Source organism: Bos mutus, chromosome 2 (assembly GCF_027580195.1).
Source record: "Bos mutus isolate GX-2022 chromosome 2, NWIPB_WYAK_1.1, whole genome shotgun sequence".
In the NCBI taxonomy this organism is placed as follows: domain Eukaryota; kingdom Metazoa; phylum Chordata; class Mammalia; order Artiodactyla; family Bovidae; genus Bos; species Bos mutus.
The window spans coordinates 63113032-63132219 of record NC_091618.1 but is presented as its reverse complement, the minus strand read 5'-3'; the positions used below and the strand labels follow the sequence as shown (position 1 = coordinate 63132219).

Here is a 19188-nt window from a genome sequence, read left to right as displayed (position 1 = left end):
AACACCACGCAGAAATACATAGTGGGTCATCAAGGGCCAAGAGTGTTGTAGGAATTGCAGACAGTCCAAAGTACAAAAAGGACTCACGTCTGCCTTCATGGAACTTATAGCATAGTGGGGAGAGACAGCTCAGAAATGGGGGAAGGGGAATTCCTTAGCAGTCTTATGGGACTCTGCAAAGATCCCACATGCTGTGTGGCTAAAGGAAAGGAAAAAGTAAATGGGATAAGGAGCTTCGAGTGGATGGGGGTACCATCTTGAATGAGGAAATCCTCACTGAGAAGATATTGGAGCAAAGAATTGAAAGAGGTGAGCCATGCAGAAATAAGCCAAAGAGTGGTACAGGCAGGAGAGACAGCACATGCAAAGGGCCTGAAGCAGCGTTGTGCCTGCTGGGATCAAGAAAAGCCCAGGAGGCCAGTGGACCTGGTACCCTGTGAGTGCAGGGCCTGTAGGGTATGGCCAGAGTTCTGGGGCTGGCTGTGCCGGCCGCTCAGGGCTTTCACAGCAGAGTGATATGGGGCCTCTGGAGAAAGTTGCACAGAAGAGTAATGAGACCTGACTTATTCTTAAAAGAAATCCTATTCTGGCTGCTGGTCAAGAACAGATTTAGGGGCAAGGTGGAAGCAGAGGTTCCAGCTGGCAGATATTGGGAGAAGTGGTCGTTTCAGATAGATTTTGAAGGAAGAGCCACAAGATTTGTTCCTGGATGGGATGCAGAGTAAGGGAGGAAGAAAGGCTTTGAGAACAACATCAGGGTCTCCAGCCTGAGCAGTTGGAGGATGGAGTAGTCAGTGACTGAGCCAGGAGGCTGCAGACATGTTTGTGTGGACGCAGGATTGGGTGACCTGGGGAAATGAAGTGGGCTTGTCCTCCTTAGATGCTAAGACCCCCTCCTACCCTCTGCACTCTCACAGCTGTTTTCACAGGGGCACCTGCACCCTGACCTTAAGCCCCTGGGGTTAAATGGAGGCCCCTGTGTGGGAAAGGGTGGAGGAGGGGTAGAATGCTAAGGACATCTCATCCCCTCCCCAGCCAGTGCTGCTCCACCTGCTGGTCTTGGAGCTCCCCCCAGAGACACCCAGGGATACAGGCCAGGCAGCGGGGCTGGAAACCACATCAAGACTCCTGCAGATTTGTCCTCCTCAAGCCCTTCTTCACGTCCTGATTTCAGGGAGCAGACAGGCCTGCAGGAAGACCTGCTGGGCTGCAGCAGCCCCATGGGACCAGACAGAGCTCAGGGGGTGCTCTGCATCCCTCAGCTCCCCACCCCCATCCTCTAGTCCTCTGCTCTGGGCTTCTGTCCACCCCTGGCCAATGCAACTCCACCTTATTGGCTGGAGCAAAGCCAAGCCCCTTACTTCCTAAGGCTTGGCTGAGATCTTACCTCCTCCAGGAAGTCCTTCTGGATGTCCCTTCCCTCCCCTCCCTTTCTTGTTACTGACCAGGGTTCCTGGCCTCTTTAGTCAATAGAAATTGATCAGAGGCCAGACAAGAAATTCAAACAAAGTTTTACTGGGACCCATGCTGCAGTAAGGAGTGGCGAGAACAAGTAACAGATTCCCTTGCTCACTTACTCCCCAAGGGAGTTCCTCATGTTGGGGGTGAGGGTAAAGGTGGGCCCAGGGGTCAGTCTGAAGGGGTGGCTTGTGGTTTGCCCACCCTTTAAGTGTTGCAGTGTGCAGGGGTCATGTACAGTACCTTGCTTTTGCTCCTAACACCTGGTTTTTGCTCCTGACCCTTAAGAAGTGGCAGTTGGGTGTTTGCTGTTTTTGTATCTTGTTGTCCACAATTCACTCCTACTACACATGTGTGCAGTTTTGTTTTGTTTTGTTTTAATCCCTTTATAGTGTCTTTGTATTTTGTTGCTCGAGGAGACATTTGTCCAGGTGCAAGAACTGCAGCAAAGGGTCCTAGGTCCCAGCCTGTCTCATCCTCTCTATTACATCTCACACTTACGGGAGCCACCTCGTGTGGTCTCTGAGCCCCCAGGTTCCCTGCCACTCCCCTCACAGGAGTGCTACCAGGGAGGAGCGTGGCAGTCCTCCCAATGCCAGCTCTGTGGGCATTGTTCCATGTCACCCTCGGTCTGCCCTGAAGGGAACTCACAGCATGACCGAGCAATGCAACCAGCATCTGATCCCTGGGTCCATCTCACCGTGTGCCTTCCCCAGGATGGTGTTTTGTCCAGGATGTGAGCTTGTCCTGGATGAAACAACAGGTGAAGTGACACCTGTCAGCCCCCTGAGTACACGTTCCTCTGTGATTTTCTCTCTCCTCCCCTTAACAGCCCTACAGGTGTCCCCACAGGGAGCAGGCCGGCTCCTGGGAGATCATGGGTGCTTGTTACTCATCACAATTAGACACCAGATGACACCAACAATACAGGGCATAAATGTTGCTGCTGTTGTCTGAACATAAGGTTCCCCAAGTGATGTCTGCCTTCCAAGGGCTCAGGGTAGGTGGTGCCTACCCTGAAGAAGCCATGGCCAAGGGGTGTGGTCAGGCAGGTGTCCCCAGAGGGCAGGAGAGGCTGAGTCAGCATATGTGAGTGCCTGCTGCATGCACGCGTGCGAGCGTCTAAGTGAGGTCTGCCTGTGTTCCATGACTTCACACATACTCCCTATGTGACTCCACTCAGCCCCTTTTTGGGGCTGGAATTCCCATCCCTGCTGTAAGATGAGCTCACTGGGGTCCCCAGCACCCAGGAACTTGCCCAGGCCGCACACTGGAGATCCAGGCTCCCCTCCACTTGTCACCCCACCCAGCTCACCCCACCAGACCACCCCATGCAGCCCACCCTACATTTGCCAAGTCTGTTGTGTCAGCTCCCCAGCCACCCAGTCCTGTACCAGCTCCCAACACCGCCTCTCAACTCAGGCTCCCTCCACCTGATCCCCCACCTCCTTGGATCATGTATCCCCCCCCTCTCCCCGGCCCCCATCACCCTCAGGGTCAAGCCCAGACTTTACAGTGTGGCCTGAGCAGCCTTCCCTCCAGCCTGTCTCCTCCCACCTACACACTTTGCTGCACTCCCCATGCTCTTGTGCCTCTGTGCCTGCTCCCGCAGGCTGGCCTGGCTCCATCCCGCAGAGGTTGCAGGGCTCAGGTCAGCTGGCACTTCTCCTGAGACACCACCCACATCAGCTCCCCTTGGGTTCTGCACCTCCCTCTGCCCACCTGCAGGACGACCCCCTGCCCCCAACCCAGGTACACCAGCTGTACCTGGCTGGTACATCTGTCTTCACACACCCTGCAGGTCCGGAGCATGGCTGCCAAGGAACAGGGATCTTGTATTTGTGGGGTGAGGGAGGGAGTATCGGCCACAAAAGAACCTGGGGTAGAAAGATGCCACTTAGTCGGGAAGAAGCCGTGCTGAGGCCAGCAGCTGTCAGTCTGCAGGAGCCTGGACAGGAACACAGCCACTTTGTTCTGGGGCGCTCATTGCTTGACAGCGAGTGGGGCTGAGCATCTGAGGCAAGGGATTTCGTGAGCTCAGTGGTGGGCATGGGAGCTGCCCCAAAGAACTCGGCACACCCACAGCTGTCCTGCCACTGCCTCAGTTTTGAGGGTGTGATGGGCTTCAGGGCGCAGAGGGGAGCATCACCACCTCCAGCCTCGGCCTGAACAGACACTGACTCATGGCAGGTGATTTTCCTGAGTCAAGATGGATTTCAGCAACAGATTGTTTCTTTGCCCTGTTTCCCATCAGTTAGGATCCAAGGAAATCAGCGTGAAGTGTACTATGATTTCCTGTGTTTGTTGTTACCTACATTGTTTTTTCCAAACCAGTTTCAACCAGAACTTTGCTTCCGCTTTTCCAAGTTCTAGGCGTTTCTGTGCAGCGCCCATGTCTACGAAGATGTGTTGCTCATGTGGCCCCTGAGAGACTCAGGTGATCACGGTCCAAGCCTGTGCCTGGTGGAGCAGACCTGCCTCTGGGGAGTCCCTGACCCCCACTCCTGTGAACTGTGGGAGCCAGGAAACCCATCAGTTCCAGAGTTTCTGGCTGGTCCCAGCTGCACAGATCTGGGGAGAGATGCTCCCAGGATGCTCTGTCCACCCAGTGGAGGTGTGTGGTTCTTCCAATCAAGTTTCCTTGTGCTCAGACTCTCACAGAGGAAGGTGTACCGGCCAGGGGCCAGGGCAGTGGGGCTCAGGGGACCACCTGTGAAGGGGCCCTGAGGCTCTGAGGGCCTGTGTACCCATGAGGAAGCTGCCCCCATACACAGGACAGTGACGTGTGAGCTCCCTGTGGGTGCGGGGGCCCTGAGAGCTCGTGGGGAGTCGGGGAGACTGTGTGTATGTGTGTTTGTCTCTCTTTTACACATCCACACTCATATTGCACTCATGCCATATCTGCTGCCACACACACCATACCCTCACCACACACACACACACCATACCCCTCCATACGCACACCCTGCACCCACACATGCTACATCCCCACTACATGCACACACCACACATACACACCATATACACACACCATACCCCTACTATGCACACACACCATATACACACACCATGCTTCTCCATACACACACCCTGCACCCACACATGCTACATCCCCACTACATGCACACACCACACACACACACCATATACACACACCAGACCCCCACCACACACACACACACACGCCCTGCACCCACACATGCTACATCCCCACTACATGCACACACCACATACACACACCATACCCCTACCACACACACACTATATATACACACCATACCCCCACCACACACACACACACACACACACACTCCATTCCCCTCCATACACACACCCTGCACCAACACATGCCACATCCCCACTACATGCACACACCACACACACACACCATATATACACACCAGACCCCCACCATACACACACACACACACACACACACACGCCCTGCACCAACACATGCCACATCCCCACTACATGCACACACCACACACACACACCATATATACACACCAGACCCCCACCATACACACACACACACACACACACACACGCCCTGCACCAACACATGCCACATCCCCACTACATGCACACACCACACACACACACCATATACACACACCATACCCCTACTACACACACACACCATATAAACACACCATACCCCCACCACACACACACACACACACCATGCCTCTCCATACACACACCCTGCACCCACACATGCTACATCCCCACTACATGCACACACCACACACACACACACACACCATACCCCTACCACACACACACACACACACCACAAACACACACATAAGCACATACCATGCCCCCACCACACACACACACACCCTGCACTCACACATGCTACATCCCCACTACATGCACACACCACACAAACACACACACCATACCCCTACCACACACACACACTATATACACACACCATACCCCTACCACACATACACACACACCACAGACACATATGCACATACCATACGCCCCCCTCAACACACACCCACCCTACACCCACACATGCCACATCCCCACTACACATGCACACATCACACACAGACACCATACACACACACACCATACCCCACCACACACACACACGCACACACACACTGTACCGCACATCCCCACAAGACACACACCACATATACCTGCCATACCCCCACCACACACACACTCATTCACTCTCCTCATTCATTCTGAGGATACTTACTGAGCACCTACTATGTGCCAGGCATGGTGCTAGGTGCTCGGGATGCAGCATGCCAAGCCCTGCCCTTGTGCTCACCGTCCAGTGGGGCTGTTCTGAGGAAGCTCCTTGTCGGGACAAAGAATACCTGTCCTGAGGCCGCCCCACCTCCCCAGTCTCCTTCCTCAGCTCCTTCCCTTCATGTTGCAAGAGGAGGCAGAACTATGGGGGAGAGAATTTCCAGAGGCATCAACTGTCGAGCTAAGGCGAGATCAGGTCCACCCACCTGACTGAGAGGAGGCCTGCAGAGAGGGTGTCAGGAAGGCCACCCAGGGCCACATCAGCAGAGAGTGTCCCCAGTCCACCCAGCGGCAAACCAACCACAATCTACTTTAGCCAAGTACCATCTGCACAGTTATTTATTTAATATTAAATTTTTAACAGACTTGTCTTAACATAGATGTTTATTTTTTCATGAAATGAGAAACCCATTGATATCTGTGGAAGAGGTCCCCATCTGTGTATCTGTCAAGCCTAAAATGGTCTCCTTTGGGTTGTGTGTGTGTCCTAGGCTGAGGGAGATGCCCCAGTCTTAGCAGTGAGGCTGGAGGTGGTAGGTACTTATTGAATGGAAAAGCCAAGCCCTCTCTCTGCCCTCCAGAGCACGGGGCCAGGCTGTGGGCAGGACAGGGGCATTGCCTGAGGAAGCCCCCCGCCCTCTGCTGGAGCCTCCAGGTGGTCGATGAAGGACCATTGCCCCATTCTTTAAGAAGGCTGATTTATAGCCGGAAGCTGTGGAGTGATGTGCCTTTGGAAGTTAATAGATAACCAGTCAGGGAATCCAAGGTTATCATTCTGCCTAGTGGTTCTCTAGAGAGCGGGGAAGTCACTGGTTGTCACCGGGGCCTTAAGATGGAATTTTCTCATGTGATGCTGTTGAGTATCGGTGATTTAACGGCAGGCTGGCAGCAGCCGCAATCCCACCCCCTCCCACCCTCACCACATTGAGAAGATTGAAATGTTTCCGATTGAAATGTTGTCTGTTTACAGCCCATATTTCCTCTGAGCCGTATATTTTATCGTCATATTGACACTAATTTGAATCGGATGTCACCTCCGTTCTGACGCCCGTTCTTTATGCTGCTGGCAGGTCCGGGGAGGTTTCAGAAACCAATTACATTGATCACACCACAGAGAGGCAGAGGAGGTAATGGAGGGACTGATAGAGGCCTCATTTGGGTGGGGCCTCTGTGCCCAGCCCGCCAACAGGAGGGAGACCAGGGGCAGGGTGCTGAGTGCAGGCTCAGGCTGGATGGTGTGTCCGGGTCATCTGGTAGAGCTGCAGAAACAGTCTCATGATAAAAGTGTTAGGAAGTCACTGTCCAGATGAGGAGCCTCAGGCCCAGAGCCCTACATTTCTTTTATCTCTATCATAGATCCAGGAAATACCCTCAGTCTCACACCTCTGGGCTCCCAAACCTTGGTGCTTTTTACTCCCCCACAAGAAGGTTTGTGGACAGCTAAGTTTGGGGCAGGTTAAGGTCCTCAAGCTATATTTCCTTAGAACATCTCCGCAGTGAATCCAGAAATGATCTGAGTGAGGGGCTGGGCCATGCAAGAATGCTCCCTGAGCAGGGGGTAAGAGTTCAGAAGCCCTGACATGAGGCTGCACATGTGCTCAGTCGCTCAGTCGTGTCCAGCTCTCTTTGCAACCGCATGGACTGTAGCCCGCCAGGCTCCTCTGTCCATGAGATTTCCCATTTCTGACACCCAGCTCAGAGCCTGTAGACAGGGACAGAAACTGGGTCTTCCTAGGTCCAGGGTCTGATTTTACATCTCCTGCTGATCCCAGCTGCCCCAGGAAAAGCCACACTCCCCCTCCCACCCCTGCAAGCACTCCAGGGTTGCCTGGGCTCACCCTGCTTAGGTGGTATCTGTCGAATCCTGCCTGGAGCTGCAGGTACCATTGTGCCCTCTCACTGGGATCCTGAGATCCAGGAGACGAGGCCGAGCATCCTTGCTTGCAGCCCCCACAGTGTCCAGGCCTGTGCTGGGCAAGCTGCTGTGCAAGGGTCTGATGGGTGCTTGAACTAACACCAAATGAACAAAAGAAAGGACTAATGGATTAAACGTGGTCCAGATGCAGGTGATGACAGGAGTGGGTAGCATCTGGCGTTCGCCCAGGTGAGAGCAGGCAGGTGGCTGGTCACCCAGTGGCTGTTGGCTATCAGAACGGGGGCATCCACAGATGAATGGACGTGACGACTCCACCAATCCCAGTCATAAATCACAGGAGAAGCCACGGGAAATGAGTGCCAGGCTTTTCTTTCTATTTAGTAATTTATCAAGGGAAGAGGCACATTAATAAACATATTTCCCTTGAGGGGTGGGAATAACAGAGATGAATATCACTGTCAGATTTGGCCTGTTTCCTCTTGTTAGGGGCGCTCATGAGGGTGGGAATCCAAATATTAGTAGCAAAATCTTTTTTTTTGTTGTTTTTAACATATTACAAAGATGTGTGTATTTCTTAATTTGTGTGATATTACATCTCACCCTGCCCATGTATTTTCCCATTTGCCACTCAGTTCATAAGTAATAGAAGTCTTTTGAAAGATTCACTTTTACATCTTGCTTAGAGTTGCCTTTAAAGTGATCATGAACAAGGAATGAACCCAGTAAATAAGAATTAAGACGCTTAGAGGATGCCCAGATGGATGGATGAGTGTTTAGGGACAGATGTCCTCCTGTGTGGCCCAGTCATTTCTCTCTAGATCTGCTGTCTTTTTTTTAAGGCTGCCCAGGGATGCAGGATCTTAGTTCCCCAACCAGGGATCAAACCCGTGCAGGGGAAGCATGGAGTCCTAACCACTGGCCCGACAGGGAATTCCCTAGATTTGCTGTACTTTATTCCATTATTAGCTCTAAGCTCACCTTGCTCACCAAAAGAGTCCTTCTTGCCCCTAAAGAAGCCATATTGCTGCTGCTGCTAAGTCACTTCAGTCGTGTCTGACTCTGTACGACCCCATAGACGGCAGCCCACCAGGCTCCTCCATCCATGGGATTTTCCAGGCAAGAGTACTGGAGTGGGGTGCCATTGCCTACTCTGAAGGAAGCCATATTAATTCAGCTTTATTTTGGAAGCGCTACTGGATTTGAGGCACTGTCCATGGTGCTGTCCCTGAGTCGTCAGGGCAAACCTACTGCACTGCACCCATTGTACAGATGAGCATAGAGAGGCTCGAGAGGCTAAGTCATGCACCAGGACAGCCACTACACATCAGTCTGTCTGTGTGCACCCATTGCTGTGGGTGTGTGTCTCCACCTAGGGCCCCCAAGCCCCTGAAAACCAGCCCTGGTTATCTGCCCTCACCACCTGGGTAGAAGCAGTGTGGTGATGGTTCTGGTGTCCTGCTTTTCAATCATTCTCTACTTCCCCTGGCTGTGAGACCTTGGGCAAACTTCTTGTCTTGTCCTTTGTAAAATGTGGCTCATAATAGTCCCTTCCCTATGGGACAGTTGTGAAGATTAAACTGCTTTATACTTTAAAATGCTTAGAAGTCACAGACACCCTCGGGCACTCAGTAAATACTGACTTTGAACAGTTCTCCCTTGACACACCAGGCCTCTGCCCCATGCCCAGTGTTTAGCATCTCCACTGAGCTAACCACAGAATCTGCTGATCCCAGTGTTGGGATTCAATGGTGAGCAGGGAGCCCTTGTCCCTGATTCATGGAGGCAGGAGGAACAGGAGCAACCAGACATACACAAGAGGGTTCAAACTCCCTCAGAAGGGACTGGGGTGCCCTGAGATCATCCGGGCAGGGGGGAGGGCAGCCCAACTCCAGGAGGTCAGTGACGTTTTCCTGGGGAAAGTGATGACCCTGCTGAGGACAGAGCACTACAGACAGAGGAAATAGTACATGCAAAGGCACTGTGCCAGGGACAGGAGGAGGCTGGCGAGGGAGGCAGGCAGTGGCACCCACAGGGCCACTGTGTAAGCAACACTGAGGACTTGTGCCTTTTTCATAACAGCAGTGGGAGCTCTGGAAAGGTTTGAGTTGGGCAGATACAAGGATGTGATCTGGTTTGGCCATAGTGAGGAATGTGGATTGGACGGCAGTTAGTTAAGGGCCCCGGGATACCCTAGGCAATTGGTGGGCTGGACTGGTGGAAGTCGAGGGAAAGGGGGCATGTGGAGGGCTTCAGCAGAGACTCAGTTGTGAGGGAGATGAGGAGGGGTCAGGCCGGCTCCCACTCCCCAACTCTGCTGCTGTATGGGTGGCAGATGCCCACAAGGCCCAGCCCTGCAGGAGTGGGGCTGTGTGGGCTGAACTAGGGCTGCTGCCCTGCAGATGCAGGAGGCCAGGTGGGCAACTGCCGTCAGAAAGCTCACTGTCAGAGCTGCTTAAAGTGGGGAATGGAAAGCAGTTTGTGGTGGGATCTTGCTGGCCCTGCCCCTCCCCACCTCTCTGAAGGTGGACACTGAGGACCCAGAAAAGCCACGCATCAGGGCTCCTCTGGACCTGGGTCCGAATCCTGCCCTTGAGCAAGTCTCTAACCTCCCCAAACTCAGTTTCTTATTTGCACAGCTGGGTTTGCGTCTCGGGGGACCGTTCACTTCAGTCGCTCAGTCATGTCTGACTCTTTGTGGCCCCATGGACTGCAGCATGCCAGGCTTCCCTGTCCATTACCAACTTCCGGGGGACACTCTTGGGGGACAGTTGTGGCTGTTAATTGCAACAGTAGGTCTGAATGTCCTAATTGGTGGCCATCACTGGGTTATACATCACACCAAAATCCAGAAGCAGGCATTTATCCAAACACCACACCAAATGGATACACACCGTCTCTAGTTGCTGACAGGCCAGGATGTGTCTGTTCTTGGTCCAGAATGATTGTTCAGATGGGTGGGCACAGCCCAGGCTCCGTCAGGCTGACCTTCTGTTCCTGGGATCCTTCCCACCGCAAGAGAAAGATGGTGACATGGTCTGAGCGTGTCACCTGCTGGCCTGGGTGCCAGCCATGCTCCTGGGCCCCTCTGCGAGGCAGTGTCCCCCACAGCATCTATGGAGTACCTTCTGTGTACCCAGCATAGCCCTGCTTCCTAAAAGATAAACAAGCCCCAGTTCTCAGAAGCCAACAGAATACACAGACAAAAACAAAGATGTGCTACAAGGGCTTCATCCTTCTGGTTGAAAACAAAGTCTACAGTTACATGCGTGCTGCAACTGTGGAGTATTTCGGAGTACCCAGGCCATCTCAGCATCTGTCATCCCATTGCAGCCTGATGACCCCAGTGCTGAAAGGGTTCCCATTTTATACTAAGGACATGGAGGAACATTCCAGTCTTGTACAGCTTAACAGTTTGCCCCAAGCCATGCAGCTGACTTGTACACACATAACATACAGGGTACCAGCCCTCACCCCACCCCAGGCCATTGGTCTTGGACCCAGCATCCCTATCCATAAGGGAGACAGGAGAGAAAATACCAGAATCCCCTTGCAGCCGGGGGATTCCAGGGCCTCCTCTGTCCTCTCCACAGCCTCAGAGAGGTGTTTCTCCTCGGGGCCCAGCAGTAAAGGGATTTCCCAGATTTGCCAGCCAAGGATAAGTGTTGGGGGAGAGCCAGGCGTGGTCGCCCCCCAGGGCAGGAGACAGTGGAGCAGCGGTTCAGCTGAGGCTTCTTCACTTGGTGGCTGTGGGCTTTCTAGGGGGCCATCTAGTCCTGGGGATGGGCGTTCAGAGGGTCTCAGGGTTCACTCCTGCCCCCAGTGCTCCTGCAGTGGTGGTGGTGTGGCACACTGATATGCTGACCCTGCAGCCAGGACAGCCTACGTCTTCCTGGAGCAGGGACCTACAGGGTCTGAACAGGCAGAGGGAGGAAGGCATCGCGAGCCCAGGCATGGGAGTGGGTTGGGCCAGGCCATGTGCATCAGAGGCTGGGGTCCAGCAGCCGCTGCTCTTGTTCACAGGCAACCCCTCCAGCCCAAATGAGCCTGAATGCCACTGGAGGGAAGGGTGTAGGCAGGGGTACAGCATGCCCCTGTGCCAGGCATGCCTCACACATCATGTGATTCGCTCTACAGTTAGGTGGAGCCTAACCTTTACAGTGAGGGAATAGGCCCAGGGAGGGTCTGGAGAAGTTGGAAACCTTGGAAGGTGGGTCGTTGTCCAGAGATGGTGTCAAAACATTTCGAGGCCTCTGTGTGTCCAGAGGGGAGAACAGGACCCTGAACGGCAGAGGAGAGTCTGTAAGCAGGAGCCTGTGGGAACAGGGAGCCCTGCTGGGGCAGGTGCTCCTCCCTCCCCACAGTTGTGTGCATACGTACAGGGGAGGGGAGAGAGTATTCATGGGCAGTCGGATAGGGTGTACAACTCTAAGCCGTCTGTGAGAAGCCAGGGAGGTGGGCTACCCGTGGGGAGGGTCGGGAAGGGGCAGAGTGGCTGCTGGGCCCTGCTTCTTGGCCTGATGCTGGCTTCTCAGGTGGGTTCCCTTTATGAGAGGCCACCAGGCAGCTCACCTACGGTTTGTTCCTTGGCTGTCGTGCCTTTAAGCGTTGCTGCATGCAGTCCCAGCCTCTGTGTGTCTAACAGGAGAGGCACGAACACAGCTCCTCGGCACACCAGGTGTGGACAGATCCATCCTGCAGAAGAGCAAACTTGAGATTGAGAGAGGCCCATGCCCCAGAGCCCCCAGCTGGACAGGGGCAGAGCTGCAGTCCCATCAGACCGGTCCCCTTCCCCCGAGTCCCGTCCCTCTGTCTCGTCCCCTCTGTGAGCGCCATCACGCTCATGCGGCTTGGCTTGGATGTTCCGCAGTGTCACGTTTCTCCAGCCCCCGGGTGACACCCCGCCTGAGCCGCAAGCGGGCGCTGTCCATCTCCCCGCTCTCAGACGCCAGCCTTGACCTCCAGCGCATGATCCGGACCTCGCCCAACTCGCTGGTGGCCTACATCAACAACTCCCGCAGCAGCTCGGCTGCCAGCGGCTCCTACGGACACCTGTCAGCCGGTGCCCTCAGGTGAGCCTGGGCCAAGAGGTGGGGCGGGAATGGAAGCCGGGCGGGGGCCCAGAGGGGCGGGTCTGCACAGGCGATCCCAGGAGAAAGACAAGACTTGTATTATTTTTTAATTTGTTAAAGTATAGTTGATTTGCAATGTCGTGTTAGTTTCTGCTGTACAGCAAAATGACTCAGTTAAACAGATATTCTTTTTCATATTCTTTTCCATGATGTTTTATCCCAGATATTGAATATAGTTCCCTGTGCTATCCAGTAGCACCTTATTGTTCATAGGACTTGCTATAAGTCAGCCGACTTGCAACTATTCCATGAATTCAAAACCATTAGGGATGATATTGAAATGTGCCAACATTTGGGTACATCTTCGTGAGCCTGTTTTTCACCCACCAAACAATTTCTGATGTGATTAGTTACCCTTACCGAGCCTGTTATGAAAGATTCCACCATAAAGTCCAAGGCTGACTTTGCTAATATTTCAGCAGGTGTCCCTGACCAGCACTGGAAGTACCATACTGACTTGGCCCTCACATGTCTGGGCTGGCAGAGGCCTCCCTCCCGGGTCACAGCATGGCACACCCAAACCTCCTCAACACTGCCTACCCTGTCCCCTCTGTGCAGCCCTCGGCTTTTGAGAGAACTCAGACTCCAGCCAACCTGACTGAAACCCACGACCTTCCCATGGCCCTCCAGAAAGAGGGCATGGGGGGCAGATAGAAATGTCAGGAGAGCTCAGCCGAAGGACCAGGACGAGGAAGGATAATGACTGCATCTGTTATCTTTTGGTGCATGACAGAACAAACAGAAACAAAAAAACAGTTTGGAAGCAGTTTCAAACAACAATAAACATTTACCATCTTGTACCGTTTCTGAAGGTTAGGAGTATGAGACTGGCTTAGCCTCAGGTCTCAGGAGGTTGCAGTCAAGATGTCAGCCAGTGAGACTCACCTGCCTCTGGGCATCTGTTTCCAGGATGGCTCACCCTCAGGGCTGTTGGCTCAAGCTTCAGTTCCTCTTCACAGGAGCCCCCCCACATGCTGCTTGAGCATACTCACAGCATGGCAGCCAGCTCCCCTTCCTCCAGCGCCCAGGGGAAGTGATCCCACAGAGAGCAAGGAGGAAGCCACAGCATCGTCTATGACTTAGCCTCAGAGGGTACCATTTCTCCCTTGATAGATCTGGGATAGATCCATTCTGTAAAGACTGGTGGGTTCATAGGCAGATCACCTGGTAGAGCTCAGAAGTGCAGTAGGAGTTCAAGAAAAGAGGAGAATGTGAACAGAGGCCTCAGGGTGCACTTCCTGGACGAGGGGGCATTAGAACAGACATCAGAGGTCAAAATGGGTTCAAATAGTTCAGGGGCATCAGTGATGCAGGGATGCATCTCAGGCATCAGAGCAGTGAAGGGCCAGGATGTGGGGAGGGACTTGCCAGGGCAGAAGGCTGCATCCTGGGGCAGGGCCTAGTGTCTAGCACAGAGGAGGACGCCTGAGACAGCAGGCGGTGGGGAGCCGCAGCTGGTGCTTGAATGAGGTAAAGTCATAGTAATGGGGAGAGGTCAACAACTTGACCATCCTGATCTCTGGGCAGGGTCCTGTCTGCCCAGGACATGTAAGCCTCACAGAACCATGCTCCCCACCCCACCCCAACCCCACTCCTTCAACCTTGTCTGCCCTTCTCTGCAGCCCAGCCTTCACCTTCCCCCACCCCATCAACCCCGTGGCCTACCAGCAGATCCTGAGCCAGCAGAGGGGCCTGGGCTCAGCCTTCGGACACACGCCACCCCTGATCCAGCCCTCGCCCACCTTCCTGGCCCAGCAGCCAGTGGCCTTCACCTCCATCAATGCCACACCCACCCAGCTCAGTAGCAGCAGCAACTGTCTGAGTGACGCCAATCAGGTAGGTGGGTGCAGGGAGCAGGGGGGCCACCAGCTACTCCTATGAACCCAGGGAAGGCCGATTGTGGCCATCTCATGCCAAGAACTTGTGGAAGGACTCTGGGCACAGGTCTGACTGGCAGGATACCTCTGGGCAGAGACCACGTGATCAAATGGGCCTTGGGCTCGATGCCTGGTCAGGAGACCCAGACTGGGGCTTCACACTGCCCTCACTCCCTGTGGGCAAGAGCCCAGCCTCAGTTTTTTGGCCACCTATCTAATAAGACTAATGAGCAAATGGAGAAACTCTAGGATTCAGAGTCAGGCATCATACAGGGGCTTCATACATAGCACGTAACATGGATGAAACAGATGGAGTCATGGCTAATACCATGCAGCTTAGTTTTAGAGCATGAGAGCCATCTTATTTGACTTTCCCAATGGTCCTTGGACAGGCCTGGGCCCACTCACACAGTACCTGGCACACACTTGGTGCCATGAGCATTTGATGAATGAACGAGGTCCTTTTTTGCAGATGAGGAGATGTAACTGGAGTCATGGAGACAGTATGAGACAGCGAGAAGGGCACAGGCCTCGGAATCAGACAGTGTTTTGAACCCTGATTTGCCCGAAAGCTCTTTCAGCCTGAGCTGACGCCCCTGCAGAGTAGGGCCTGCCACCCATATTAAGTCACTGTACCTGGGTCCACCTGGATCCTGGTTAGCACCCATGATGACAGTTCTTGAGGTGAAGCACAGGCCACTCAGTTAAGGAGCAGCTCTCCCCAGGGCTCCAGCCAGCCACCCAGCACCTCCCCCAGATGGTGGCTGTCAGCTTTTGTCACACCCCCTGACACTTGAACTGTGGTGCTGGAGAAGACTCTTGAAAGTCCCTTGGACAGCCAGGAGATCAAACCAGTAAATCCTAAAGGAGATCAACCCTGAATATTCATTGGAAGGACTGATGCGGAAGCTGAAGCTCCAATACTTTGGCCACCTGATGCGAAGAGCTGACTCACTGGAAGACCCTGATAGTGGGAAAGATTGAAGGCAGGAGGATAAGGGAACGACAGAGGATGAGATGGTTGGATGGCATCACCGACTCAATAGACATGAGTTTGAGCAAACTCCAGGAGATGGTATAAGACAGGGAGGCCTGGCGTGCTGCAGTCCATGGGTTCACAAAGAGTCAGACACGACTGAGCAATTGAACAACTGACACTGTAGCTCTAACCTGCTTGTCCCAAGGAACCACGCTCTTCTGTCCTGCTCTTCAGGCCCTGATAGGGCCTGAGTGGCCAGGCCCTATCGTCCTCAAACCCAGAGTTGCCCCTGACTTGGAGGGCTGAGAAGTTGAGGCCACTGAGTCAGGAGTGGGGGTCCCCAGCATTTCTCAAAGAGAGGGTCTCCTGCTCCATCTCTGTGGGGTGGGGGCTATATGGTGGGGAGGAGGGCGCTGATGGGCCAAGCTCTGGGCTCTCCTGGCTGTATCCCTGGCCTGAGGACTGAGCTGGGGTGTAGAGTGGAGTGTTTCTGAAACTGCAGTCACAAATGTTGACACAGATGGTCCCAGAGGTAAAGCCCCAGGAAAACTTGGGAGGTCCTGCCCGCATGTGATGGGTCCCTCTGTGCTTCCTTCTCTCAGAACAAGCAGAGCAGCGAGTCAGCCGTGAGCAGCACTGTCAACCCCATCATCATTCACAAGCGCAGCAAGGTCAAAACTGAGGCTGACGGCCTACGGCCAGCCTCCCCACTGACCCTAACACAGGTAACCTGCCAGCTGTCCTCGGGCCGGGCTCCAGCCTTGTCCCCTAGGGGCCGTGACTCTGTTGGGAATGAGTGATGGACAGCTTGCATGAATGAATGAGTAAAGGGATGACCCAGAGAGGGAACATTGCAAGTTCAAGGAGGGCTAGAACTGTTTCCCTGCTCCCTGCACCCCATGTGCTCATCAAGCACCCACTGAACAAAAGAAGGAAGGGAGGCAAGGATGCTGGATCTGCAGCACAAGCCCCAGGTAAACTGAGTCGCTCACAGCCCCTGAACAGCTCAGGCCCGTCCTTGCTCCCTCTCTCTGGAAATCTGTCCCCCACCTTATCCCCTGGACAGTAGGAGTCACATCCGTCCAGAGGCTCCCCCCACCCTGCCAGCTTCTGGGTCACTTTGTCTCCTGCGCTGCTTGGTCAGCTTTAGAAAGGTGGCGCTTTAGGAACAGTGCCTGGTTTGGCTCTGCGCCACCAGGTTTGCACAGGGCCTGGTGTGCAGTAGCTGGGAGATAAGGTTTTCTAAGGACTCAGTGCCAAGCTGAGGGAGTGAGTGTTCCAGTGTGCAGGAGGGGAGAGGGGACAGGTCCTGGTGGGAAGGAGAGGAACAGAGCCACCTGAGGCCCATAATGGGCCTCTGAGGTTCCTGGAGATCCTGCCACTTGTTCCAACATCAGGCTGGCAGGCATGCAGCCCCAGCTCCTGGGAGGGTCAGTGTGTATACTGAGCTCCAGGGCCACCTCTCATGGTACCTCCACCCATTACTGCAGAATCAGCAGCTTTGACACCGAGCGTCCTGGGGGCCTCTGGTCCCCATCTTCCCTACATCTGCCGGACCATCCTTTATCAAACCTGTAAGCCATCAGGCATGCTCCGGGCACTTAATTTTTATGAAATATTGGGTTCTGTTATTGTCAGGCAAACACAGGGGTTGGTGACAAATTCTTTTCCCTTCACTGACGCCAAAGCATCTCCGCGTGATGCATGGTCTCCACGCGGCCGGCCATCATTGGGGGCCGTTGAAATTGATGAGGACAGCACGCATCCAAGGGAGATAAATGCGCTGGAGCTTCGGGGACAGGACTGCGGGGCATGGGGGCGCAGTGCAGGCAAGGGCGCTCAGCCCCGGGGAGCCTGCTGCCCTTCCTCATTCACCCGGTGTCGGGGGGTGGGGTGGGGGCTGGCACACAGAGCCCTCCCTCCTGCCCAGCTCGGCTCCCACCTCATGTCAAGAAAGGACAGGCGTTTATCACCAGGAGGCTGTCACCATGTCACTCAGGGTCCTGATTCACTGACCTGACAGGGTCCTTTGCTCCCTGACTCACTTGCAAGGTGGATGGGCTCTTTCTTTTGGCAGAACAGAACAAGTCCCTCCTGGGCTTCAGCCCTCAGACTCCTGGGCTAGGATGCCACCCCGCTGAATCTGGAGACCTGCCCCCCTTCTTGTCCGTCCTCCGCTCAGGTCCACCTGGCAGCTTTTTCACACCTTTTCCGAAATAAGCAGATCAGGCAGCTTGAGGAGTAATAAGGTTATCTCCAGTTTTTCTGGAAGTGCAGAGGTGTTCAGAGGCCCTGCCCATTGCTAGACATTCGGGACAGAATGTTCCTGCCCCTCCTTTTAAGGTGGGCTGAGTGCTGCTGCCTGGGGACTTACTGAACAACATGTCATCATTTTCCAGAACGCAAACATTGATTGTAAGGTGCTCTGGGAAATGACACCTAGAACCCGCCTCTTGGAGGAGCCCTTGCAGCATTTTGGAAAGCCAATCCTGGGTGCGAGTCTGCATCAGCCATGGGAGGGTCACGGGGCTGGTTTCTGCCCCTAGAAATGCACTCGGCTTCTGGAGGGAGGCTGAGGTGGGGGCTGCAGCCTCCAATTCATTGAGTCTCTGGAGCCTGCTAGGGGCTGGGGTGCCTGTCTGTGGGGAGAGGGTGTCTTCCCCCCACCACTCAGCCTGAGTTATGAATGCTTTCCCTGGAGGCTCTTTTGAAAGACAGAACATTCCTGCCATTTTGGAAATAGTTTGCAAGTGAAACAGGTCCCTTAACATCTGCCCCTTTGCCTGGCTTTGCCCTGAGCCTGCCCCATAGGCCAGGGGGTCCTGGGGAGGCCTCGGCCCACTCTGGGGGGCTTCGCCAGGCCTGCCTCCCAAACTGGCCATCTGTGCCTCTCCCCAGGCCCTCTCCTGGAACCACTCAGATTGTCCCGGGCTCCCTGCTTTGAGGCTGCCCCCACCCCCCACGAGCTCTGTTAGCATCGGCTGGGATGGGGGCAACCTTGTGGGGTTTACTCTTGGTCTGTTGCTGCTTCGAGAGGAAAAGGCTTTGTCCTCTTTGAAAGGAGCTTTGATGCCTATAATCAGAGGAAGGCGCACCTTAGGGGCCTTTCCTTCCCCCTGAAATGGGCACACGGGGGCTCCAGCGTGGCCAGAAACATGAACCCAGACCACAAATGCACTGTGTTCTGGAGGGAACGGTCAGCCTCCACTTGAATGTTAGGGTGCCTGGCTGTGGTAGCAGCATACAAACACCCACATTTTAGGCTTGTTGCAGGGAAGCCGATTCTGGGAGAGTACTCTGGGTGCCATGTATGACCCTGGGAGGAGGGGACAGTACAAGGATAAGGCCAGGCCAATGTGTGTGGAGTTTCCTCTTGCCTCCAAAGAAGAGCCGACCCTGTTCATATACATCCTGTGAATACAAATGCCCCATCCCAGCCTGTGGGGCCCACCCCAGCTCTCCCCGGAGGAGACCATATCCGATAAGCAAAAGTCACTGCCCTCCTGTCTCCTGTTCTCGGAGCCATGTCCACTGGACCCATGTCCACTGGACACAGGATGTGATGGGACACCTGGGTGGTGACAAGCC

General features: G+C 54.3%; 1 protein-coding gene across 1 annotated transcript in view; it reads left to right on the top strand.

Moving 5' to 3' along the window:
• Positions 1-19188, top strand: part of GLI2 (GLI family zinc finger 2) — a 267022-nt gene that overhangs the window by 233024 nt on the left and 14810 nt on the right. Inside the window, 3 exon segments of the mRNA XM_070389163.1 lie at positions 12483-12684; positions 14367-14580; positions 16203-16325. Of these exon segments, the coding sequence (XP_070245264.1) occupies positions 12483-12684; positions 14367-14580; positions 16203-16325 (539 nt within the window).